This window comes from Paramisgurnus dabryanus, chromosome 1 (genome assembly GCF_030506205.2).
Source record: "Paramisgurnus dabryanus chromosome 1, PD_genome_1.1, whole genome shotgun sequence".
Classification (NCBI taxonomy): Eukaryota; Metazoa; Chordata; class Actinopteri; order Cypriniformes; family Cobitidae; genus Paramisgurnus; species Paramisgurnus dabryanus.
The window spans coordinates 46,746,495-46,773,416 of NC_133337.1; the positions used below are offsets into that span (position 1 = coordinate 46,746,495).

At 38.6% G+C, this 26,922-nt stretch overlaps 3 protein-coding genes across 7 annotated transcripts in view; 1 reads left to right on the forward strand and 2 right to left on the reverse strand.

Annotated features, from left to right (window-relative positions):
• Positions 1 to 704: 704 nt before the first annotated feature.
• Positions 705 to 10,120, reverse strand: tepsin (TEPSIN adaptor related protein complex 4 accessory protein). Its single transcript, XM_065262635.2, has 13 exons — positions 9,974 to 10,120; positions 9,371 to 9,443; positions 9,194 to 9,285; positions 7,541 to 7,634; positions 7,377 to 7,444; positions 6,873 to 6,954; positions 5,830 to 5,898; positions 5,537 to 5,725; positions 4,782 to 4,968; positions 4,583 to 4,696; positions 2,905 to 2,983; positions 2,522 to 2,656; positions 705 to 2,361 (listed from the first exon to the last, which is right to left on the reverse strand). Exons 1-13 carry the CDS (start codon positions 10,010 to 10,012, stop codon positions 1,912 to 1,914), a joined length of 1,671 nt encoding a protein of 556 aa, XP_065118707.2. The 5' UTR covers positions 10,013 to 10,120; the 3' UTR covers positions 705 to 1,911.
• Positions 10,121 to 10,519: 399 nt separating this feature from the next.
• ndufaf8 (NADH:ubiquinone oxidoreductase complex assembly factor 8) lies at positions 10,520 to 11,303 on the forward strand. Its single transcript, XM_065262838.2, has 3 exons — positions 10,520 to 10,752; positions 10,928 to 11,038; positions 11,148 to 11,303. Exons 1-3 carry the CDS (start codon positions 10,672 to 10,674, stop codon positions 11,166 to 11,168), a joined length of 213 nt encoding a protein of 70 aa, XP_065118910.2. The 5' UTR covers positions 10,520 to 10,671; the 3' UTR covers positions 11,169 to 11,303.
• A 993-nt stretch (positions 11,304 to 12,296) lies between these two features.
• Positions 12,297 to 26,922, reverse strand: part of slc38a10 (solute carrier family 38 member 10) — a 36,913-nt gene continuing 22,287 nt past the window's right edge. For 2 of the 5 annotated variants that reach the window (XM_065262720.2, XM_073815200.1), the window contains exons 12-17: positions 23,616 to 23,775; positions 19,325 to 19,501; positions 18,814 to 19,257; positions 17,470 to 17,568; positions 15,078 to 15,344; positions 12,297 to 14,846 (exon numbers count right to left, since the gene is read on the reverse strand). In XM_065262720.2, the coding sequence (XP_065118792.2) occupies positions 13,900 to 14,846; positions 15,078 to 15,344; positions 17,470 to 17,568; positions 18,814 to 19,257; positions 19,325 to 19,501; positions 23,616 to 23,775 (2,094 nt within the window). In that variant the 3' untranslated portion in view covers positions 12,297 to 13,899. The remainder of the gene's footprint in view (positions 14,847 to 15,077; positions 15,345 to 17,469; positions 17,569 to 18,813; positions 19,258 to 19,324; positions 19,502 to 23,615; positions 23,776 to 26,922) is intronic. The other 3 variants (XM_073815202.1, XM_073815206.1, XM_073815204.1) reach the window with 3 other exon arrangements.

Sequence of the window (26,922 nt, forward strand, 5' to 3'; positions counted from 1 at the left end):
AAATAGCAATATTTATAAGACTCACTTGGGCAGTTTCCATCAGGGAAAATCAGCCTTATTAATATTAGGTCATTTAAGAAGTTTTTACAAACATACCTTACAAAAACACTACAGGTGTGCATCTTAAGACAAAACAATGTCAACGAAATATGTTAAAAAAATTAAAGGGACATTCCACTTTTTTTTAAATATGCTCATTTTCCAGCTCCCCTAGAGTTAAACTTTTTATTTTTTACAGTTTTGGAATCCATTCAGCTGATCTCTGGGTCTTGCGTTAGCACTTATAGCATATCTTAGCATAATCCATTGAATCTGATTAGACCATTAGCATTGTGCTTTAAAAAATAACCAAAGAGTTTTGATATTTTTCCTATTTAAAACTTGACTCTTCTGTAGTAACATCTTGTACTAAGACCGACGGAAAGTAAAAAGTTGCGATTTTCTAGGCCTATATGAATAGGAACTATACTCTCAAACTGGCGTAATAATCAAGGACTTTGCTGCTATAACATGGCTGCAGGAGGCACGATGATATTACGCAGTGCCAAAAAATAGTACCCTGCTATTGAAAGTAATCATAGCTGCCTAGAAAATCGCGGTCTTAGTACGCGATGTAAATACAGAAGAGTCAAGTTTTAAATAGGAAAAATATCGAAACTCTTTGGTTATTTTTTGCGCGATGCTAATGGTCTAATCAGATTCAATGTTTTAGGCTAAGCTATGCTAAATGTGCTAGCGACAGACCCGGAGATCAGCTGAATGGATTCCAAAACTGTAAGAATCAAATGTTTAGGGGAGCTGGAAAATTTGCATATTTTCAAAAAAAGTGGAGTATCCCTTTAAACAGGACAAGGTGTTTTTAAATTAAAGCACCTCAAACACACATTTTATAAGCTCTGTCCAGGAAACCGCCCCATTGTGCTCAATTCATGAGATTAGGAGCAAAGTTTGATTACTCAGTCAATATTAAAGATATCAAGGATATTTTTTCATAGAATGTTCTTTACATGTAGGATGAAATTATGTAGAGATTAGTAAATCACAAAAAAACTAAATGACTTTAGCTGGGTTTCATAGGCAGGGTCACACATCAATCCACAAACAGATTATTTGTCTCTGTAAACTATTAAATAATAAAAAATGACACACTTCACCTTTTAAAAACAACACAATTATGTTAAAAATTATAAATGATTCAGTTTTCTGTATTGTACTGTATCTCAGAATGACTTTGCCGAATTACACATACCATTACTGATCAACAAAACTTAATCCATAACCTGCACCATTAGCAGCATTTTCACAGGTGCATAAAGTAAACTGCAGTCAGAATTCATCCTCATGCGTGCATCTGTTATATTTCAAAGGTTTCATCGCTACAGGTACCGGCTAAGACAATGACCTGGTAAACACACAGATCATTTTCCAATAAAGAATGCTTATACTTAGGTTATTGCACAAGTTAAAGAGATAGTTCACCCAAAAATGTAAATTCTGTCATTATTAACTCACCTTCAAATTACAAACCTGTATACATTTCTTTGTTCTGTTGAACACAAAGGAAGATATTTAAAGCAATGTTTGTAATCAAACCGTTTTTGAGCACCATTGACTTCCATAGTATTTTTTCCTACTTTGAAAGTCAATGGTGCTTTATTAGAAATATCTTCCTTGGTGTTCAGCAAAACAAAGAAATTATCCGGTTTGTAACAACTTGAGGGTGTGTCAATAATATCAGAATTTCCATTTTTAGGTGAACTATCCATATCTATAACTGGAATATGATCTCATTTTTATATTATATTATATGTCAAGAACAGTAGTTACAGGTAAGCAATGCCTTTTTTAGATTAAAGGATTAAGTACTTCACCCTATGTCAGAACACTTATGTATAAACAATAAAGTAAACATCAGAGATTGAGGAAGGAGAAGGCCGATATTTGCTCTTTGCATTGTACAGGTCCACTAGACGCAGGTGACTCTTTAGTTCTCTCAAATCTTTTCTCAGTCGCACCTGTCTGTACGTCTGTCTCGACAGGAACCGGCTCAACCAAACACACAGGTTTGCTTCTGTTCACCAGCTCCATCCCACTGAACAGCGAAAGTCTGGAAGCTTCTAAGAGCTTGGAGCGGTTTCTCTCCTCTTCTTGTACTCTTTTGATCTGAGACTCGGGTGCGGTGACGTTACCCTCTGAGAGATCTATAGGCGGTGGTGACTCGTATGAAGTTGCCGTTTCTTCTAGTTGTCCAAGAAGGAAAGTGAACGATTTGGAGGGCTGCTCTGAAAGTGAAGAGCTGGAAGAGGCTGGACACCTGGGATGTGTGACACAGCCGAGCAAGGCTTCAAATTGCCTTAGGAGCTAGTGAAACAAAAATATTGTTTAGTTATTACACAATACAGTATCACATTTATGTGAATGCAATGGTGAATTATATTTGTAATGATATATGTATATGACCTCTAAAAAAAATGTAAAATAGTGAATAAATTCTTAAAACACATGGTTTGGCTCACAGTACCTTTGTGGCTTTGTTGGCGACGGGGCCTGCTGGTCCTTCACTAAGCTGTGCAAGGCGTTTGTGTGTGATATTGAAAATGTGGTCTAGGGAGAGGAAGTCTGATGACATCAGACAAACCAGAGCACATAGCGCTCTCTGTAGGCGAGAAGGAGCATTTTAAGCTATGCTGTCAGGATAACTATAAAGGCTATATGCAGCTGGGAAAATAAGTATTTGACACATCAGCAAGGGGATTTCTAAGTGGGCTATTGACACACAATTTCCACCAGATGTAGCCATCAAGCCAAATATTGAATTCATACAAAGAAATCAGAACATTTAAGTATACAAGTTGAGTCATAATAAATAAAAGGAAATGATGTCAAAATAAAAAGACATTTTACCATTTGGACAGTTTGTCCGTGGTCCTGGAGTTTGCGAGAAAGAAGTTCAACAACCACCTCACAGTTGAGAGTGGAACATCTAAAAGCAGATTAAGAGATTAGACAAAATATTTTAATAATGTGTTCCTGGTCATAGCCAATGGTTTAGCGGACAGTGCTCCAAAATGTTGCACAGACGTGCTTTCGGCAACCCGAGTTGCTCCTTGGCATCAGGTCCTTTTATCTCTACCTTGTACTTTCCTGCCCTCTCTAAAAACTACTGCTGTCTTTCAAATAAAGGCAAAAATGTTTAAAAAAAAATCTGTTTCTGTAGCACAAATGGTAGAGAACTGCATTAGCATCCCAAAAGTCATGGGTTCGATCCCAGGGCACACATACGGATAAAAAAAATTATAGATTAAATGCTATGCAAGATAATTTGGATAAAGGCATCTGCCAAATACATAAACGCAATGGGTTCCCACTCCTTAGTTAACTTCAAATTCACGACCTTTCAAGGACTTTCCAGGCCCAATACCCTCAAATTCAAGGACTAAATGTGGGGACACATTTCATGTGAGAGCAAGATTACATTGTGTTACCTTTAAAGATACATTTTAACAGTTCCCTTTCGAGGGGACTCGCGCTGCGTCACTGCGGTGACACTTTGGGGACGCCTGAATTTGTATATCAAATTTAACCAATGGTGAGGCTTAACGACAAAGACAGGCTGACGTGGAAGCCAGAAAGTATATCGCTATCTGAAATATTGACAAAAACGGCATTACAGGGACACAGAAAGTATGGCAAGGGAGACGCAAGGCCACTTTCCCTTCTCAGGGAACAACAGTTACATCGTAACCAGAGACATTTCCATTTGTCAAGCACAACTATGCAAAAAAGCATTTTGGTATGAATCAACATTCACATACAGAAGATATAAGCATTTTAAGTGAACAGTTTAGCACGTGTGCTTAAAAAGTCTAGAATTTTTTACATTATCCTACACTGCATAGGGAATATGTAGTGTAGGATAATATCAATATAGTTTCAAGCACTTTAATGACCTGTATCTATGTATGTATATTTTCAAAAACTTCCCAGGGCCGTGAATTTTCCCCCCAGTTTCACAAACTTTCAAGGATTTCAAGGACCCGTGGGAACCCTGAATGTAAATGTGAACCTTGATCACAAAACCAGTCACAAGTCACACTTAGCCAATGTTGGCAATAGCCAACCATACATTGTTTGGTTGGTAGATATTTTTATGCCAATAAATCATTAGGATGTTAAACAAAGATCATGTTCCATGAAGATATTTTGTAAAATTCCTTCAGTAAATATAAAAAAATGTATTTATCATTAGTAATATGTGTTGCTAAGGACTTCATTTGGATAATTTTAAAGGCGATTTTCTCAATACCCTCAGATTCCAGATTTTCAAATAGTCTCAGACATAAACATTGTCATATCCTAACAAAACATGCATCAAAGGAAAGCTCATTTATTCAGCTTTCAGATGATATATTAATAGTAATAAAAAAATTGATTGTGGTCCACGGTCAGAAATGTCATGACTGAAATACTGTAAATCTATGTACTTGCTTGCATTGCAATGCATGAATATTTGTAAATCAATATTTAGTTTGACCCAAACTGATGCCAAAATCAAGAGCACATGCAATCATGAATCATTTACTCTTTGATGAAGTGTTGGCTCTCCTCTCTGGATAAGAAGACTTTGGAACCGCGGGTCAGACTGTTGATAAGTGCCATCTCCTGACCACAGTCCCCAAGCTGCATGGCCTCCACACTGATTCCAATCAACACAAATACATCAGAACAGCCAAGTGAATCATATTTCACCTCCTAAAGAAAGAAATACGCTTAAATCTTACCGCTCTGATAAATCACCGCTTTCACGACTCGCCCCCGAGTGGCTGCCCGAGCCACCTGACTTACTACTGCTGCTTACTGAGGTCTGGCTGACCGGCATGATTTCCTGGGAGGAGTTCTGGGAGGAGCTGTGACCACTGTCCGTCTCTTCCCAGCCTCCACCGGCCTGCCCTGGACACCTGTGAGATGCTGTAAGGCGTGGAGACATTGGAGATGTTAACTCTTTCCCTGCCATTGCAATTTAACTCGTCAGTTAAGAGAAAACGCTTTCCTGCCAATGACGAGTATTCCTGGCAATGCGTAATATCGCTACTATCCACCAGGTGGATGTTATGCCACTTATAAAACTCGGAAGTATCGCCCTAGAGCAAACAGCTGTATGTCCATGTATGTTTTGAGGATCACTCTGCATCTGATCTCTAACAAAAGTCCTTCACAAAAATGGAATTATTTCAGCTTTTTGCTTAAAATTTGGGTGTTCTTGAAGAAACCTACCCATATTTAAGAGGTGATAAGAAGAGAACTAATCAAGGTAGGAGGAAACTGTTTTTTTTTTTTAAAGCAGAGAGTCTGTTCGTTCATTTGATATAATGTATGTTTATATATTTAAAAAAGAACATTTTTTGGAAGGCATTCAACTTTTTTGAAAATCATGAAAATGCTGGCGCTGGCTAGCAACTTTTTTTTAAAACGCTGGCGGGTAAAGAGTTAATTTTATTATTAACGCACTTCTGATCGGACTTTGCGCTCATCTCACCTCTGTGGTCGTGGGATCGGATGTTGTAGGCAGACGCTGGCACGGCCATCTCCACGGCAGCGGATGGAGCCACCACAGCGTGGTAGTTGTTGTCATGGAGACGGATTCCGGGATGCTCTGCTGGAGGAAGGACAGCGCTGGCAACCGCTTCTGCAGCTCTCTGTATTTTGTCCAGTAAAGTCGCTCCATCTTAATGAGATAAAAACAATAAAAGGCAAATGCATCGGCATGACTTGCAGATGGTAAATAGTAGCTCTGGACTTGGATGAAGGGCATGATTGGCTGATTCTTACTGGACTCTGTTTTTCCTGGGCTGTTTCCAAACCCCTGCATGCCAGATCTGAGCGACTCAGAGCCCATTCCTATAAAAAAGACAAATTTATTTAGAGCCCATTCCTATAAAAAAGACAAATTTATTATGAATTTAATGTCGAATAATAAAACTTTGTTTTAAACGACCAGTGTGTAGGTTTTTGGTGGCATCTAGTGGTGAGACTGTGAATTGCAACCAACAGCACAGGTCCAAATGGCACACTCTGAACTTGTGGACTTCCTCAGAGTCCCCCCTTTGATGACATCATGTAGTGCAGACCTTAAGGACCCTTGACGCGAGTCCATGAGAGAGCACCGTATTTTAGGACAGACTCGAGTCAAGTGTCACACCGGAAATAGGATGAGAAGTTGCCCATCAGTGTGAATGGAATCTCCTTCCATCCGTTGTCAGATTGCTCTTTTGCAAGGACTTCTGGGTTGGTAAAGTGCGTGAAGCCTGCAGCAGTGCGGGTTTTGCCGAAGACCGCATCAAGGGTGCAAAGGGGGCGCTGATGAGCACACTTCGGAGCATAAAAATGACAGATGGGACACCCTACGGACTCGTAGACTGAGCGAGCAATTTATGGCCACGAGACCAAAAGTCCGCATGAAGTGCGCCATTTGGGACAGGGCCTCAGTCTACAGCTCACCCCTACCTTTCGAAATGCATAGAGAAGCTACGGTAGCCACAACAGGACAAACACGTCATCGTCTGAGACAACGTGGTAACAAAACTCGCTTTATAGAGCAGTTTGTCAGTTTAGGGCTACTGCAGAAACATGGCGGCGTAGAATGGTGACTTCAATGTAAGTGACCCGTCCCGCGGTGTATGTAGATAAAACGGCTCATTTTATGGTAATAAAAACAATACAGTTCATTATGTAAGGTCTTTATACACCACTAATAATATAATTATCTTTATTATATTGCATTTCTGTCAAGAGATCATTCTCAAAATTACACAATGCATCTATTTTTTTTTTACATTTAAAGGTATTTTTAGGTATAAACTAAATCCACTTACCCATGGATGTTTTGACTGTTTTGCATGTAGTAACTCCAGAATCTAAAGACATGGTATCATTAAACAGCAGACTGGCCAATTCCTGTAATGACACAATTGCTGGACTTCAATAAAAGTTAGAAACATGGATGGACAGTCATAAATATCTTCTTCTCTTCTTCTCTTACTACTTCTTCTCTTATATATACTATATTAATTATATAATTTAAGTGTGGAACATTCAATGTTCTTCAAATTATTTGCTCCTGTGGCTAAATTGAATGAGCTTAACATTAGGGGTCAAAAGGTTGTGGGTTTGATTCCCAGGGAACACACACACTGCTAAAATGTATATCTACAGTAAAATGCATTGTAAGTTACTTTGGATACAAGCGTCTGCCAAATGCAATGTAATTTTAAGTGCAGTTATGTGTCATATATTTCTAAACTTCATATTTAATATATGGAACAGAAGTATGAAAAAGATTTCCATTGAAAGAAAATGATAAAAGAAGACAATTTTACCTGAGCAGTGCTTCTGACTTTCTGAAAATGGGCATTGCCGTGGATAGGGTCCGGAGGGCCGCTGTATGCTATCATTGATACAATATTCATCACGTAAGAACTCAACATGATACGAATATCAATCGTTTATATTCCTACAGTGTGTATTGTGAATAGTTCCTTACCGATCACTTCCTGAATAAATGTAGCATTTCGTCGTAGCTCTGTGAGAAAGTGAGGTGGTCCGTGGCTACATAAATGTAAGAGAATCTTCAGGACCTACAGGATGACAAATAGGTACAATAAACAACCGCATTTCGCAGACACTTCTATCCAAAGCAACGTACAGTGCATTCAAGTTGCATATTTTTTTAGTACACATGTACTGATGGGGGCATCAAACCCATAACTTGTTAGCTGCTTCAAAATCAATAAAAGTGCACCTATATCATTGTTTAACTCTTTCCCCGCCATTGACGAGATATCTCGTCAATTAAGAGAAAACGCTTCCCCGCCAATGACGAGATTTTCCGTCTTTCCGCAATACCGCTATTATCCACCAGGTGGCGCCCTTCTGCAACTTTTTAAAACCGGAAGTATTGCCCTATGGCAAGCTGCTACATGTCCGTGTCTGTTTTAAAGATCGCTCTGAATGGGATCTCTAAGAAAAGTCTGTGATAAAAATGGAATTATCTCTGCTTTTTGCTCAAAATATGGTGTTTTTGCAAAAACCTACCCATATTCAAAAGCTGATTGCAAAAGAACCACTAAAGGTAGGATGAAACGTTTTTTTTTGTTTGAAAGCAGAGGGTCTGTTCTTTCATTTGGTATATTGTATGTTTATATATTTAAAGAAGAACATTTTCTGGAAGGCATTAAACTTTGGTGAAAATCATGAAAAACGCTGGCGCTGGCTGGCAACTTTTTTTTAAAATGCTGGCGGTGAAAGAGTTAAATTTAAAACAACGTTATTTTATGGTTAAAAAAACCCTACATTATTTTCCACACACCGTACATTTTTGTAGCTACAGATTTCACTCTCTTCCTGAAAGGCACGGATTTGAATAGCTCTGTGTCCCTGATTGGCCCGAATATACCTCTGACATCAGCCGGAAATGTGACGCTCCTTACCATGTTTAAAAGATTCGCTCACAATGCAATGATAACAGGAGTTATCTTACAGGCTGTGAGTCAAAGCTGGAAGAATTTTGATAATGTCGGTCTTCATTACATAACCAATCCCAGGAAGTAAACTATTGCCTAAAATCTGTGTGTTTGTTGTAGTCCAACAAAAGAGATCTACTTTGGAGATGATAACTCGCGCGTCATCATTTAGTTTGGGGTATGTACCTTTTGTATATCGTTAACATGTACTAATACACACATGAAAGGAAATGTAAAAACGTGAATCGGACAATAGGTGCTCTTTAAAGATGTTAAGTGGGTTTTTAGCAGTATCAAGTGGTGAGATTGCAAATTGCAACCAAACTCACTTTCAAAATGCAAAGAGAAGCTATGGTAGCTGCCACAGGACAAACATGTCATCGTCTGAGAAAACAGGGATGAAACATGGACTGTAAAACAGTTTGTCCATTCAGGGCTACTGTAGAAACACGCTGGCTACTTTAATGTAGGGGACCTGTGGTGTACGTAGATCAAAGCGGCTCATTGTAAGGTAATTAAAACAATACACTTCATTATATAAGGACTTTATACACCACTGATAACGTAGTTATGTATATTATATTGCATTTCTGTCAAGAGATCCTTCTAAAAGGTACACACTTTACCCTCTACGAGGTCAACCAATGTCTTTACACCACTGAGCCCCATCTCACCTTGAGTTTGACGTGGCAGGACTCCACCTGCAGTCTTTCCAAGAGATACTCCAAAAGACACTGGCAGCAGCCCACAGACTCGTGGGAAATATCTGAGGTTTCATGAGAGTCAAAATCCACATCATGTTAATTTTTCTGTCCTATATAGACAATGCTGTAAAGCTTGAGAAAGGATACTGCTGATCTCCTCAAAGAGATAACCTGGACATGGCGATTCGTCATCTGCTGTTGCCCGCATGAGCGTGGGCACCTAAATAAAAAAACAGTGTAGAGCTGAACAAGGATAACCTGTTCAAAAACCATCTAATATATCAGACACTTAACATATAGTACAGTCATAGGTAAATTTGGGGTTACCTTGGTTTTATTACATATACCATAGTAACTATGTTTACTTTGGTAAAACCATGGTTAATTTTCGAAAGGGCAATAGTATTTTCCGTAAGTTTCCGATATTTACGTTAAGTTAACTTAACTTACAATAGTATTTACATTACACTTAAAGGCACTACAGTTACTAAACAGGTACTAGCCCTGGTTTTACCACAGTTAAAAAAACTGGTTACTGTAGTAAAACCATGGTTACCACAAAATAACCATGATTTTTGAAAACCTTGCATGTTTAAAAAACGTGTTATTGTCACCTTACGTGTTTATAAACAACAGCAGCAGCATACGAATATCACACACTCATGTAAACATTTTACCAACTGCTATGCTAGCTCCAGCTATATGATATTGGGAATATCACGCCAGCTTTACCCTGACACATATACGTACTTTCTGTAGGAAAACCAGGCGTTCCAGTAATGTGGCCATGACGCGCAGTACGATGTATTTTGGGCGGTCTATGTTTCATTTCTCACAGGGCGGATGACCGTGCAGCTTCAGCCTGCCCAAGATTATTTACACAAACCCATGTATAGTCCGTCTACTCGGGCTTAATATATGATCGTTTTCTTTTTTTACGGTATTTAATTATAGTTCAGAATATAAGTTATATCCTTGTTTTATACAGTATATAGTGTAGTTACGTGATAAAATGCAATTTTTGACTAAATTAATAAAATGTAAGTCCGATTGAGCACTATGTTGTTTTAGCCAATAGGACGCTGACATATACCACACGTGACTAAAAGCAGAAGTTAATCGATGAGGATGTTCTTGATTCTCCTGAAAATATCTTTGGTCGTTATTTCTATTGGGCCGTTGCTTTGCGTAAGAAATATATAGAGCCAATCAAAAATTAGAACGGGTATCATCGACAAATGCACCGATTGGCCACCTATCGTCAATGTGAGTTTTTATTGGTTTAGGCATGTTGTCTCAGAGGTCACCATCATGGCGCTGTCTGTTGCTCAGAATTCTGTAAAAAGCTATGAACGGGAATAGTTTTGAATTAGATTTACTGTGTTAACAGATATTATTCTCAGTGAGTTATTGTTTTTTTCATTAAAAAACAAAGTCGTTGCAGAATCATGCCTGGTTCAAATGTTTGGACTCGCAGTAGAGCGAGAATGAGACTTTTTCCGGAGATGTTCGCTCAGTGTTCAACAGAGGTACTTCATTCATTCACTATACATAATATTACTGACATAACGTTATACAGAAATATTATTGTAAATTTTACTTCTAAAGTACTATTTTTATTATGTTTATATAATATTTTTATAGAATGCATATGATGAGTATATCACTGTAATGTAATTTTTAAATAATTGTGTATTTTATTAGGCAACTGCTTACGGTAAATGCGTGGCCGCCACAACGACTGGCAAACAGGAGCTGACCAAAAATATGTGCGCTAAAGAATTTGAAGCATTAAAGACCTGCTTTCAATCAGCTGTGAGTCTCTGTTTGTCATCTAAAAATAAAATAAACAAGTCTCTAAATGCACTAACAAATATTTAACTATTTTCTTAATCTCCTCTATTTAATTTTGTTTTGTTTTCAGGCGAAAAAGGCAGCAAAATGAAGAAGATCTTGGATAAAATACGATTAGCCATTAAATGTACATTTTCTAATTTCCTGTAAATAATATATAGGCTATATTAAGTGTTTGAAATGCATGATTGTCTTCCACAAAAATGTGTAATACATTTATTTTTAAATAAAACTAAAAAAATAAGTCTTACCGTGTTATACAAAGTATATTGAATTATATCACCACCATCTGGATCATTATATAGTTGTTTTCTCATCTCACTATATCAGAATGAGGAGTAAAGAGGCAGCCTAATGATAACCAGACATCCCATGTTGTTTGGAGAGTCAGAATGACCATAAGATATGAGGTGTCACATGATGGGTGGTCATTATCGTGCCATTTTTTACTGATTGCAGATCAGCATCGAGTCAGACTTTAAATGTGGACTCCAAGCCGGTCAGCAGTTTTAGGGTTTTTTGTTTCTAATCAGACAAAAGTGAAGTGAAACATGAAAGGCCAGCTGATTAATGTGTATCCATGGGGTGCATGTCACTGGCACCACAAAAGATTACGGGCTCTTATTCGTCCCGTATGGAACATAAAGCTTTGCCTCTGTTAAATACACCCTTCCTGCACCCTCATTAACCAGATGTTAATTGATAGAAGGGGCTATAAAGACAGCCACTAATGACTTGGGATCAACAAACAATTCAACCAGCCAATTAGAAGGGTGAACAGCTCTGGCATATAAATAAAATGTTGCTAGCAAAGCAGTGCCTTGACTATCTATAGGCAAACACGTGCTACAGGTTATGTTTGAGCTTAGTCACGATCAATGTTAGTGGCCTTCTTTCATGTGGGCTTCATTCGCACTTTTTCCAAGCCCTACAGGGTGTTAATTGAAAAAGAATGGTTGCGTTTGGTCCAAATTGGCTATAAAAACCTATAGGTTCAGAGGGGCTTTTGTCTGGCATTAACGGCAACACGTTGTGCCTTGCTGTATTAAATTATTGCTGACCAGCACCAGGAAAATACACTGCCCCATACATCAATATACATTTAACCTAAAACATTGATGTTAGTAACAAACAAAAATGTTTTTTTTGTTTACAAAATGAAAAACAGTTTTTATAAATAATGAATGCAAGGATTAGAACACAATATTTCACAATGTACTGCCGCTTCATAAATAACTTTATTAATTTAATCCAATTAAACATCAAATACTAAAGATTTTAACTAACAGTTCTGTTTAAGCCAAACATGTCTTATATATTTAAGTTATCGTCTGCAATCTGTTACAATACAATTAAAAGTATCTTTAACCAAGATACGTTTTAATTTACACATCCTCTTTTAACTTTTCAACAAATGCATATGGTTATGTGAACAATGTTACCGACCAATAAGAACGCAGCGTTCAATGAACCTCTTATGACCTCACACCATTTTTTTTCACCGGAAAGTTCCCAAAGCAAAGCGGAAAACTGTACAGGAGATTTGGAAGAAAGACGTATCCACACACAGTGTGGGTGTAACAGTCTTCATTATTGCATTATAATAAACCACAAGGCACCTGACCTGATTAAAATATTCATAGGAAAAACATGGAATGTAAGAACAGAATAATGTAACCCTCAATATTTAAATCAAAACCTCCACAGTAAAATACTGAACTTGACAGTCATGCTATGTTCAGCAGCAAACCATACATTTACAAAACTGATTATTTGTAGGATCCAAAGTCAAAACATGTTTAAAAAGACTCTACACACTATATACACAACACAAATGAACCCAGCTACTGTAGCAATAGACATGAATAGAGATGAAACATTCAGCATCAGGAATTCTGCGATATTTAGTAAAAGTGACTTTTGTGGGAAAACTGCATAAGGACTAATTTAGAAGCAAATATACTCTTTAAAAATATCATTTCTGTAAAAAAGGCTTTGGATGAATAGGAATTATTATCTAATATAATGCAATATCAATATATAGAAAATAATATTACATATTTAAAGCCTTTTCTCAAAATCATTAAGAATCAGTTTCGGTAATACAAACAATATTTTTAAATCCTAGTCTTTAAAGACTCTTAAATACTTAAGAGCAAAAGTACACTTGAAAAATACAAATGATAGGAAAGGTTTCATTTCAAGACATCGGATTATTGAATCCAAAATAACATTAACACTCCATTAAACCCAACAACTCAGTAGCTATATGATAGGTGGGCATCAAGTTGACCTTTAAATAATTACAAATCTATTAAGGTTCAACTTAAACAGGTCAGAATGCAATAATTACATTACGCTTTGGTTTGCAATCAACAATATGAACCACTAGAGGGCGTGTTTTCCTAATTTGCAATCGTATATTGTGTAATCTCCTGTGTGCCCGTTTTTAATTACGATTTTTTTTTTAACTGTGATGCCGCTCAGTTTATTACACCAGACATTCAGTTTATTGCACCAGATTCAGCAAAATCTCACACAATATAACGACAGAAGATCATAAGAGACTCAGCATTCCGTGTAGGACACTGAAGTATCAAAGCAAATCGCTCATTGTCATGAGTCCTGAATAAAGGAAGGTTGTGACAAAGGCATCTAGTTTTAAAATGAGAATGAAAGGTATGAGATGTTCTCACGGTAGCTTCCTACTTAACCGAATGCACGTGTCCGCATGTCCATTTGAGACGTACAGTGAGACATCCAAGCGTTCAGGCTGAATACGGTGTAAATCTCAGATCTTCATTCTGGTTTAATTTGTAACTCTAGTCTTCATTCTCCTGACTCTGAAATGTCTGTTTAAGTTGGCGCATGTGCACCTGAACCCCGGCCAGAAGCCGTCCCTCCAGGTCTGACGCCCCCAAGTCCATCAGATGATCCAGTTTAGCACCTCCACCCACCTCAGGGTCCACATCTCTGCGCCTCCTCCTGAGATCCATCCCTCCATCCTCTCTGCTCCTCTTTACTTCTTTAACATTCTCCTCCGGTGCAATTATCTCTTCTTTTAAGTCCCTGCCTGCGTTTTTCTTTATCTCAAGTGGGCGTTCCGGTTTGGGGGCGTCGTCCTTCTCGTCCTTCTGCTGTAGGGGATCTAACTGCTCCTGCTGCTCGAGCACCTTTTTCTTATTTTCCGCCTGTTCCATGATCTCCCAATCTTCTTTCAACTTTTCAAGCCTTTCCCTCTCCATCCGCTCCTTTTCCTGATGCAAGCGTTCCAGCTCCTGCTCGCGCTCCAATTCCTCACGTCTCTCCCTCTCCTTCCGTTCTTTCTCTACGCGTGCCTGGACCTCCTTTTCGATCCTCTCCTTCTCCAGCTTTTCTTTCTCTTTCCTTTCTTTCTCGGCTTCAAGTTCGGCCAATTTCTGTTTCAGCCTTTCCTCCTCCTCGGCTATAGCGTCGGGATTGTCTCTGGGCAGGTCTGGCTCGCGCTTGCGTAGCGGGACGCCTCGGGCTCCGAGCTCCTTATCCGCAGGAACTGCTCCTACATCGTTTTTCAGCGGAAGCTCCTCCTGTTTGGAAAGTACAACACCTCCCTCTTGCACCGACTTGATGGCGTTGTGGGGAAGCAAGGGTTGATTTGCCGCTGGCTCAGCTTCTTCCCGGGCCTGCTGCATTTGGTCTGGATCGACGTCGGCAACTTTGGGCTTCTCTGCCCTCTCTAGTCCATCTGGATGCTTGTGCACAATTTTGTCCATCTCACCTGCACCATCTCCTATACACAAGACATGATGCTTTTTATTACTGCACTGCATGCAATGATGCTAAAACAGGACGATAGCGACAAATATCAGATTTTGCGTAAAATTAAGAATTAACTTTTGAATACTAACCTGATACAATACTGATTTTGGTGGTAACAATTTTTTTTTAATGGCGTTTATCGCATTTTGGAACCAAACTTTTAATTTGTAAAGTAGACAATCTTCCCTAACTCTATGCTTACCTGCTGCTGCTTTCTGTTCAGCTTCTTTTATTTGATTGACCTCCTTGTGCTCCTCAAGCAAAGCCACGTGTTTCTCTTCCTGGACCGCGTGCTTTATCTGCTGTTCTGCTGCCTTTGGTTCTTCTTCCCCCTCTTTGATTTGGTGGATCTCCTTGTGCTGTTCCTCAATAACAGCTAAGAGTTTCTCCTGCTGGTCCAGAAGTCTTTTCTGCTGTTCTTGCTGCTCCATAATAACCTGCAGCAGGACAGCGTGGTCCAGCTGACCCTCTGCAGACCAACCAATGAAAGAAAAAGACATTGACGCATATTTTCTACATAAAATCATCCAACATCACAAACTCTAGGGGAGCTGGAAAATTAACATATTAAAAACAAAAGTGGAGGGTCCCTTTAAGTCAACTATATGGAGAAAATCCTGGAATGTTTACCTCAAAAAAATTTATTTCTTCTCGACTTAACATAAACATCTTGACTTTGGGGTGAGTAAATTATCAATTTTTTTTATGAAAGTGTAATATTCCTTTAACTTAGTGTATCTATAAACGACATCAATGATGTACGTTGGATTACATGAGTCACACTGAATTGTTTATTCATAGCTATGATCAAAGGTTCAAGTGTGAGAGAAAACAACTGTTAATGCCGAAATATGGTCAATTTTTTTACACATACGCCAGGGTGCGCGTACAGTGTCACAATTTTCGCCATAAGAAGAGAAAAAAACAGACTATACTTCGGGCTTTACAAACGAGATGATAGAGGACAGTGAAAACGGCAGAAGACAGAGCATCTCATACCTGCGACGATCTTTTTAATCACTGCAGAAGACAGGAGTCCACGGCACAACAGAAGGCCAGAGGAAGATAAGAAATCAAGAGAGAAAGAGCATAAGACAGAGAAAAAGTGCAAAGTGCCTTAATGAAAAACCAAGCCAAGTGAAATAGGCTGAGATTTAAGATTCGGCGCGTCTCTGCAGTATATCTGAGCATGCCGAAGCAATGTGACATTCGACGGCCGGTTTGCTGAGAAAATACGACTATTAATGGTGACATCACTGAGAAAGAAAGGGCAAGAAAAAGTTTAGCAAAAGTCAGAGAAATAACTTTAATACTTAAACAGGAAGTGGATAATTCACCCCAAAATTTTAAATTCTGTCATTATTTAATCTCAAGTCGTTACAAACCTGTATAAATGTCTTTGTTCTGATAAACATGAAGGAAGATATTTGTAATCAAACAGAAAACAAAAGCACCACTGACTTCCATAGTATTTTTCTTTCCTACTATGGAAGGCAATGGTCCTCAAAAACGGTCTGGGTACAAACATTGCTCAAAATATCTTCCTTTGTGTTCAGCAGGATAAAGAAATTTAATTAAGATTTTAATTTTTGGGTGAACTATCCCCTTACTCCCTTTAGTGCCACATAAGAATAAAAATGGATAAACACTGTTAACTTTACTTGGCAGTTGAGCTATTAACCACAAATAATAACACAATGAGGCTGTTTACACTTGGCATTAACATGCGTTTTCGTCAATCGGATCACAAGTGGACGACGTTAATGCCAGGTGTAAACGGTGTTCAAAACGTTTTGAACGCGTCCACTTTCGACCACTTTCAACCACATTCAAAGGTAGTCGAAACCACTTTCGATCGGATCGCTTTGGAGTTGCGGAACGCATATGTGGTTGAATGTGTTCGAACAGCCACACGCGACCGCCCTCTCTCCGCCCATTTATCTAATCTGAGGTATTAAACACTAATTTTACGTCTTTTTTACTTCTGGCGTGAACATACGGTGAACAGCGCTATTTTTAGCCTTTCATTGATAAAACTACTGCGGGTGTTCTCCGTAGTTTCGTTTTGAAAGCGTAAAAGTTGCGCAATCCTATTTCATCAATTGCGCTGAAAATTCAGAGAAAGCTCCAACATATAAACGTACAAAACACTGTGCAGCATGTTTACTTGCTAAACAAGCAGCGGGCTCCGACATAATATAAGTTTGCGTCCATATAAACTCATAATTACTCCCGCTCGCGTTTGAATGACAGCAGAGAGACTCGCCCACCGTCTCACAGACCACCCCCTCACAGTATTCAGGACAGATGCGGTCGAAAGTGGACAAAAGAGACGGATTTAAATACCAGGTGTAAACGTAATGTGTCTCTCTCGTCCACTTGTGATCCGATCGATGAAAACACATCTTAAAACCAAGTGTAAACAGCCCCAATGTATCACCATTTAGGCTGAAGAAGGTACAGGAGAAGGCAAAGACTGCACCTTGAATAAAACTGTGAGCTCAACCGTCTGTAATCTGATAAACCAGGACACATCATTTTTAATGCCGTCCTTTAAGTTCTGGACTCAGTATTGTGATGGATTAACCGCTCACCTTCCATCTTATCCCCATCTCCATCCTTCACCGCTCCTCCATCTTTTCCATCCAGAACCTTCTCTTCTTTGTGCTCCAGCACAGGAACCTGCTCCTTCGCTGAAGAAAAATTTGCACAGTCAATAAATGAACAAATTACCACACAGCAAAAAGGACGTGTTTGAATCTAATAAGGATTAATCTTTTATTTAACGCAACATAAATACAAAGCTTCAGTCATCTGCCCAAAAACGACAATAGTAGAGGTGCGCGGGGCAAAAACGCGAGGTTAGTTGTAACACGGACTGTTTACATTGTTGCACAAGGTTGCGCGTTTTGTTTTTCCGGGGGGGGGGGGGGGGGGTTACGCAAAAGTTGATATCACGCAATTTATTGAAATGTATGATGTTTTCCAGAGAGTTATCGATGAACACATTTTTTCATCATATGGTTGGGTGTGTAAGATACCAAATCCAATGCTATGTCATATTAATCAGTGTCTTGTTGATTAAAACATAGCATTGTTTTGAGATATGTCCGCAGCTCTTAGCAACTTTTTTGGTGGGCTTGAAAATATTTTGACACAGCGGGGTTAATTATAACGCTGTTTTACAACTAACCCCTCAGCACTTATGATATGAAAACGCTAACGTTAGCGTAATTCTTGCCGTTGTTTTAAATAGGCTACACATGAATGATTGCTGGCTGCCAACAAAATAAATGTAGCCGTCTTATCAAAACTCATGTGTCAAATTTATTTTGGTTCATATTTTTAATATTGATAGAATAAGGTCACTTCAAAGATTAAAATCATAATGAAATGAATGCCTAAAATCAGACTATAATGCTCATTATCTCAGAATTTGATTTTGAAACTGTAGTATGATTATTACAGACTGGGTCACATATAAATGTTTTGTCGTATTTGTGCTGCTTTTTCTCACATATTTAGACATTTGTATCCATTTATAATTGAACTATTGTTAGAAAAGGGCTGGATGAATGAATACAGTGTGGATACGTGTCTATTATAGACAGATATATAAACAATATCCACTTCAAGTATATAGACAAAATAGTTTAGCAAGTGTTACAACTAACCCCCTGCCTGTTACAATGAACCCCACCTATGGTGTAAGTTGTAACGTTTGCACTTCTGTCACGTTTGGTGTAATTGTCCAAGAATGGTAAGTAATAGAAACAAACTTCAAATGTTCATTTGTAGCAGAGATGTGTGTGTTGTTTGTGTAAAAATATAAATAATCAAACTCAAATATTTTTTGAATGATTGAGCCAAAACCAAAAAGCGTTAGGTTGTGCCCCACTCTCCCCTATATTTTCTGAGAGGGTTCCATAGAGACTTACGTTTCTCGGCCTGAGGTTCGGGTTCCTCTGGTTTCTTCTCTGCGGCAGCTTCTTTCTCTCCCTGTTCTTTAACGACAGGTTGGTTCTCTGGTTCTTTATGGACCACCACCACCGGCTCAACCTTTTTTTGATCCTCTGGTTTATCAACCTTTTCCAAAACCTCATTGCCAGCAAGCTGGTCCCCATCAACGCCCTTTTTCACAGGATCATTTTTTGGCTCCTCCTTTTTAATCGATTCCTGCTCCACCTCTTGGGCTTGCCCCGCCCCTTGTTCAGCAAGAAGCTCCTCCTCCTCTTTGGCAAGCTGCCGCTTCTCCTCCCTCTTTTCATCCTCTAGCTCCTCCTTGTTTTTAATCTCATCTACCTGAACTCTGTCGTGTGGGATGGGCGGCTCGTGACGGTGGGCTTCACCATCTGGCACTGCTGTAAAATTAAAGTGGGTAACTTCTCAAAGGTTGCCATACCTCACAAACTAAAAGATCACACAACTTGCACATTGTCGTGAAGTTACCTGCTTCAGGACGGTCCAGCTGTACCTCATCCTCCTTATTTTTTTGCTCATCCACATTGACTGGAACATTAATTTGAGGAGGCTCTGCCGGTACCTTCTCTTTCGGTTCTTCCACCACTATCGGGGGCTTGAACGCGTCCGGCTTCTCACCTGGATCAGGATCCACCTTATTCTCTCCTATTGTAAGATAGAAAACAATCATAATGAGCAAAATGATGGCTTTAATGGGCAAAATACAACATTCATTCCAAACAAGATCATGGTAAGAAGCCCGAAGCGAAATCTTTACTGTAGACAAATCGTATAGATATGAAAGAGTCACATAAAGACCAGTAGGGGGCAGCAAAGTATGAAAGACCACAGCATATTAGCAGAATCACAGAGATTTTCAATAGAGGTACGAGATGGATGCTTGCCGTTTTCCATATAACCTTGCCATTCGTCCTGTGCAAAACAGCTTTTGAATATTTACAATGTCGACACATTCCTTTAACCTGTACCTTACTTCTATGTAACAGATAATCTACTGTGCGACAGCATACATACATAGCCAGCCAGAAAAACATTAAACATTGAAAATGAGAAAGAATAGCAGCCTTGACAAATGTTATCTATGAGAAAGAGATGGAGGTAGAGAATACTCGAAAAGTAGGGCCTTTAATCTTTTTCAGGCCAAGGGCCCTTTGGTGAATACAGAGATGGAGCAGCACCTGTTACGCATTGTATAAAAATGAGTGTTGCATTTTAAGCCTGGGCTCAAGCCTTCAAACAGTAATTGGCAGAGCCCCTGCAGCACAACCGCAGACCGCCCATGGGTCAAGGAGCTTCCCGCTGAGGACCCCTTTAAGGCACCAAGCCTAAACTGTGCTCCTTTTAACCAATTATTTTAACCTTTTGGCATCACTGATTTAATTTCATAAGTTTAAGAAAGCAAAATCGAAATCTTTCCCAGTTGAAAACTTCATGAAGTTCTCTCCGGGTTGCACATACCCCTTAAAGGAAACAGCTGTACTAGTTTAATGAGAAACAGAAATTTAGCAAGTAAAAATTATTACTAAATATCATTAATGGAATTTTTATTAGAAAATAAGGCTGGATGATACACCTAAAATTTGATATATCAAAATCTATCCAAAACCTGACGATGAACGATTTTGTTTTTGCTGTAAATTGATATTTAAAAAAAATTCCCTAATTTAAAAGTAAGCATGATTTGGATGGAATAAATTAAAATGTTTAGTGTAAAAATTAACTCTTTCACCGCCATTGATGAGATATCTCGCCAATTATGAGAAAACGCTTCCCTGCCAATGACGAGTTTTTCTGTCTTTCCGCAATACCGCTATTATCCACCAGGTGGCGCAACTTTTTAAAACCGGAAGTATTGCCCTATGGCAAGCGGCTGCGTGTCCGTGTCTGTTTTAAAGATCGCTCTGAATGGGATCTCTATGAAAAGTCAGTCACAAAAATTGAATTATCTCAGCTTTTTGCTCAAAATGTGGTGTTTTTGCAGAAACCTACCCATATTCAAAAGCTGATTACAAAAGAACCACTGAAGGTAGGATGAAACGGTTTTTTTTGTTTGAAAGCAGAGGGTCTGTATGTTCTTGTATGTATATATATTCAAAGAAGAACATGTTCTGGAAGGCATTAAACTTTGGTGAAAATCATGAAAAACGCTGGCGCTGGCTGGCAACTTTTTTAAAAAACACTGGCGGTGAAAGAGTTAAGTAAAAAAATAGACTTAGTGATCACTTGGTGTTTTTTTTATTAAAATGACACATTATGTATTTTATAGGGCTGTCAAAAGATTAATCGCAATTAATAACATACAAAATAAAATGTTTGTGTTTGCATAATATATTTGCATTTGTATTCTGTGTAATTATTATGTATATATAAACACACACACATATATAAGAAATTTAAGAAACATGATATATTTATGTATATATTTTTTCATTTATATATAAAATAAAATATATCAAAATCGAAATAAATAAATGTTAATGTTTCTTAAATACATACATGCATGTGTGTGTATTTATATATACAAAATAATTACACACAGGGCACACACACATATTGTGCAAAAACAAACTTTTTTTGTATGCGATTAATTGCAATAATTATTTTGACATTCCTAGTATTTTATAAAAAAAAATTACAATTATTCCTACAGTCTACTCACACATATAAATCAAATTATTTTATCGGTATAGCGCAATGGTTTGCAAAAACTAATTGACTTTAATACTTATAAAATAATTGTGAATAAAAGTTTAAAGTTGTGTATAAACGGTTTCATCAGACGCATACATGTGGTCGTGGTTACACGTCTGGACAAAACTTTACTTCCGGTATCTGTTTGTTTAATGGTCTGACTAGCAGAAAGAACGACAGGGGACAAAAAAAAGTTATGCCTTCACCAAAATGAATGTGCAAAATTTCTGTTTGTTATATAATTTTCAAATTTGAAATATATTTGAATGGTATTTAAATTGATTTGACAAACTTTTTTGAAAATATGCTAATTTTAAAATATGCCAGCTCCCCTAGAGTTAAACATTTGATTTTTACCATTTTGAATCCATTCAGCCGATCTCTGGGTCTGGCGGTACCACTTTTAGCATTGCTTAGCATAATCCATTGAATCTGATTAGACCATTAGCATTACGCTAAAAAAGATCCAAAGAGTTTCGATATTTTTCCTATTTAAAACGGAACTCTTCTGTAGTTACATCGTGTACTAAGACCGATAGAAAATTAAAAGTTTAATTTTTTTTAGGCAGATATGGCTAGGAACTATACTCTTATTCTGGCATAATAATCAAGGACTTGATATAAGGCGCAATGATATTACGCCACGCCCAAAAATAGTCCCCTGCTATTGAAAGTTCGGCTGCTGCAAAAAAAACGTTTCTGGAGATCGACTGAATGGATTCCAAAACAAAAATGAGTATATTTATGAAAAAAAGTGGAGTGTTCCTTTATTGCATATTGCATTTTCCCTTCATACGTACAGTCCTACTATTGGTGCTGTCTTTGGCACATTTGATCAACATCATTCAATATTCACAATATTCTGATGTTTAAGAAGAGCACTATCCACACATTCCAATAATATTCAATATATGACCCAGCCCTAATAAACAAAGTAGTATTTTTAACATTAGGGGCCCTGGGTTGGCTTAGATTCTGAGTAGGGGAATAAATGACAACTCCGTCTCTAAAGTACAGTAAAGCCAAAGGTATACTAGAGCCGTCCGCTTGACGTCATTTTCGTCATCAGGAGGGTCTGCGTACAACAGCACATGTGCGTGAAAATATTGAGACAGGATACTCCTCTACAAACAATAATACAAAGGCAATAGACAGCGTTTGCACACACACCATCGTCTTTTCTTCTTTTATTTTCACTTCTTCCAAAAACAGAAAGCAGTGAAGCATTTTCGTTACCATAATGTTTGATTCCCGTTCTTTGTTTTCTTGTTGTTTGTTCTAAACTTTGTTTGCAATGGTGGATCTGCTACTTTTCTTCATCTATCCTAAATTTTTTTTTAATGTACTGTAAATGTCGCAAATCAGTGCTCTGATAGAGTAAACATTTGAATAAGAACACGGCCATCATTAAGCCCAACTGAGTGTAATTTGAAAGCTTTGCGGACATGTGTGTGTGTGCGAGCCGGACACGGAAAAAAGTATACCCGGCACCAGGGATACACTAATCTACAATTCTGTTGTTGCACAGCACGCGCCTGTCCTCACACAGGCCCACGGGCACCAAGTTCCTTTTGCTCACTCGCGGAACCCCGTTTTCACACAGCTGCCGTAAACAGGAAACAGGTGTGCAAGTGGGTGTCCGCCTGGTGATAAATGCCAGTGTCAGCCGACAGGAGGGAGAGAGATGGGGAGAAGAAGGAGGAGTGATAAAACAGAAAAGGAGAGGTAATGGTGGATGAAGTTGTGGGATGTCCCTGTGCTTTTAAACGATTCTCCGTTTTATATCAAACTCGCGCTGCCCCCTTTCAGATTTGGACGCCCTCCCATTTGCCTCTTCTGACCGGAGCCATAACGGGAAAACGCCACTGGCCGTCTCACTGCCGCTCTGGGATGCAGAGCGCTCAGGTTTGAAGGGCACCATTCAGGTCACCGATTCAAAAAAGGGGGAGGCCCACTACTGGAGCTAATCATTTTTCTCCCTCGCTATCTTTTTTCTACTCATTCTCTATCTCATTATAACTTGTACTTTCTGAATTTTTTCGGCATTAATATAAAGCATTCAATATACCAGGTACTTTAGGCAGGTCAGGAACGTCCAGGATGGGAAGTTTGTCCTCTGTCTTGGCTGAGATGGGAAGGGGTTTGAATTTCTGGGGCTCATTTGAGGAAATGGACAGTGTTGTGAAGGTACTGATGACGAGGATGCCAAGGCCGACCCAAAGAACCAGCTAAAATAGAGAGAGAAAGACACAAGCATATAAGTGTATTGGGTTATCCAAAATCTTTTTTAGGAAAAATGTCAATAATGTAACATTAACCAATCACTAATAAATAAAATTATATTTTTAATTTATAGGTTAAAATTAAATTGAATATTTCTTTATGTGGGCCACAAAGTAAAGCATAAAGAACAAAAATTATTTCTACCAATTATCCCTAATTGTCACTAACCCTAAACAGTTTAAATTCCAATAGATGCAGATTAAATTTGATTGCTCTAAAATGTAATACACAAAGCTGGCAAGAGTCTCGCTGGCATTTGCTCTACAGTGATGACCCTACAGTCCTTAATGTGCCCAAAACGCTGATGAAATCTATTAAAGGAGACCCCTCCCAGATTCACTCGCCCTGATCTGTGGGTATCCTTTGTGCGGTGGCAAACCTGGAAGCGTCGAACTGTCTGGCACGAGAGATGGCAGAGTGACACTACAGGCTCATGCCAACACAAACATCTGCTGTACTCGTTATGACAAAAATCTCTTTTGGAATGAACCGCCGTGCCCCAATATCATGAACAAACACTCCACTGGGCAGACCTCAGTGTTTGGGTAGTGACCCTGTGCATTACTGGTTGCTAATGCTCATGGGAACGAAAGTGTGGCGTGGACATGTCTGGCACACGAGAACAATAAACATCAAAGCTGCTTACAAACCACACGATGCAAAGATGTGTTGAATACGTCAACATAGTGGTTACACTTCACTTAATAAAGCCTCAGTTGGCATTAGCGATGCCAAGGTCATTGGTATAGTTCACAAGGAGAAAATGTGTACAGTAAAATGTATACCGGTAATCTGAATGCGAGTAGATAGTTTTGGATAAAAACGTCTGCCAGAGCATTAATGTAAACTCACTCTATTGTCAAGGAGAAAAAGCATCTGTAATTTGGGCAAAAGATGAGGAAGGGGGGGGCGGTGCCCTGAGGCACATCACCCACACACAGTGCCAGCATGCACATGTCATGAGAGCGATCAATGAACTCGCAGGATATCAAAATTAATGACAAACTCCATTATAAAGAGGACAGCAGCTGCCTCTCTTACACACATCCCTAATGCATTTTTCTTATTTTAGCTTTTTAAAAAAAATTAAAAGATCGCCTTCTGGTGGCTGACTGCAGTATAGGTCATTAACCCCGCCCTCTCCATGTAAATAATGCATTTTTTTAATAATGAAGGTCACAGATAAGTAATATGTTAAAAAAAATTTTTAAAGTCATCAATTTTTTAAGCATTTAAATTCAATAGCAGTTATTAGTTTATTTAATTATTAAATGGTATTAAAAAAAGGTATGATGACTAGATTTGTGTGTTTAAGTGTTTAAGTCAAGCAGGAAAATGGGCGGGGCCTTGATATCACCATGTCTCCACCTCAATATCACAACTGTGCAGACTCTGGCTCAAATTACTTCATTTGCGCAATATGTCGAGTTGGGGTGTCACGGTTCTCCAAATTCTCGATTACATTACATTTTCGATTCTAAGGTCATGATTCGATTCAATTCTCAATTTTTACTTTTTTTTTTTTTACAGGTTGCAATGCCATTTTTAGACTACACTTTTATCAGGGTTCCCACACCTCAGTTAACTTCAAATTCAAGGATCTTTCAAGGACTTTCCAGGTCCAATACTCTCAAAATTAAGGACTAAATGTGGGGACACATTTTTAGTGAGAGCAAGGTTACATCGTGTTACCTTTTAAGAAACATTGTTACAGTTCACTTTTGTGGGAACACGCACTGCGTCACTGCGGTGACACTTTGGAGACCCTCCAGTGGTAAGTGCATCTGAATGTGTGAATCAAATTCAAACAATGGTGAGGCTTAATGACAAAGACAGGGTGACGCGGGGGCCAGGAAGTATATCACTATCTGAAATATTGCCAAAGACGGCGTAACAGGGATGCAGGAAGTATGGCAAGGGAGACGCAGCGTCTCGTTCCCTTCTCGGGGAACAACAGTTACATACGTAATCCGAGACGTTTTCATGTGTCAAACACAACATTCGCATACAGAAGATATAAGCATTTAAAGCAACACTATGTAGTTTTTTTTACCTTTAAATAATGTCTCTAAAATTATTTCAGTGATAGATCAACTTTTAACTGGACAAATTGTACTGTTGCTGCAACCTGAGCAGCCTCCTAGCTGCTACAAGCACACTCTGAAAGTGGCGGTGGAGGGTAGGAAACACAGCCCCGCCCCTCCCCCTGCCTGCAGAAGAGTGTCTAATACAGGCACTGTTGTGCTTTTCAACCACATGGGGGAGCTGTAAGTCATTTTTACATGGAAACTACATAGTGTTGCTTTAAAGCGAACAGTTTAGCACGTGTGCTTAAATAAGTCTAGAATTTTTATGATATTATCCTACACTACACAGGAAATAATATGGATTTTTTTCCAGAAAACTTCTTGCATAAAATAGATTCAACCACTTTCAATGGCCTGTATCTATGTTATGTATATTTTCAAAAACTTCCCAGGGACTTGAATTTTTTTCCCAGATTCACAAACTCTCAAGGATTTCAAGGAGATGGCCTGCCATGTTAGTCGTGCTGCAAGTGTAAAAATATGGTACACGCACATACCTGATAAAACGAAACTTCCTGTCAGATGAAGATCTGTCATTACTTTGCACCTTAAAAACGCGCTTTTATTACCATCAGACGAGATTGTGAGACTATACCCCAATAAGTCATGTTTAAATGCTGTTTTCATAACTCTTAAGCAACAGAAATAAACTTAAACCGATCTCAATTCAGAGAAACGACCGGTCCTGGCACAGATGCCGCTCTCCTGTTTTTTTGTTTCCCATGTAAAGAGCAGCTTGCGTGGTGTCTCCTGCATCTGCCATGCTATCTTTTAACTAGCTGTAGCTAGCGAAGTTTACTTGCAGCACTCAACACATGTGTTTTATTCTGCTTGGAAAGCCGACCAGACATGACATGGGGGCGTGGCAGCATCGACAATTCCATTTTGTTTTATTCAAAGTTCGAGGTTGTGACTAAATTTCGATCGATTTCGATTAAAAAAATCGTGACACCTTTAATGTCAACGGACATTTTTAAATATTTTGGCTTGATTTTTAATAGTGGA

What these genes read in the sequence shown, in the direction of transcription:
- tepsin (XM_065262635.2), bottom strand. Translation starts at nt 10,012, where the DNA reads ATGGCCACATTACTGGAACGCCTGGTTTTCCTACAGAAA. An exon ending in AACAGTCAAAACATCCATGG is followed by an intron (nt 5,899 to 6,872) that starts GTAAGTGGATTT and finishes TCTTTTTTATAG; the next exon opens with GAATGGGCTCTGAGTCGCTC. An exon ending in CCCAGGAAAAACAGAGTCCA is followed by an intron (nt 5,726 to 5,829) that starts GTAAGAATCAGC and finishes TATCTCATTAAG; the next exon opens with ATGGAGCGACTTTACTGGAC.
- ndufaf8 (XM_065262838.2), top strand. Translation starts at nt 10,672, where the DNA reads ATGCCTGGTTCAAATGTTTGGACTCGCAGTAGAGCGAGAATGAGACTT. An exon ending in TCGCTCAGTGTTCAACAGAG is followed by an intron (nt 10,753 to 10,927) that starts GTACTTCATTCA and finishes GTATTTTATTAG; the next exon opens with GCAACTGCTTACGGTAAATG. An exon ending in AGACCTGCTTTCAATCAGCT is followed by an intron (nt 11,039 to 11,147) that starts GTGAGTCTCTGT and finishes TTTTGTTTTCAG; the next exon opens with GCGAAAAAGGCAGCAAAATG.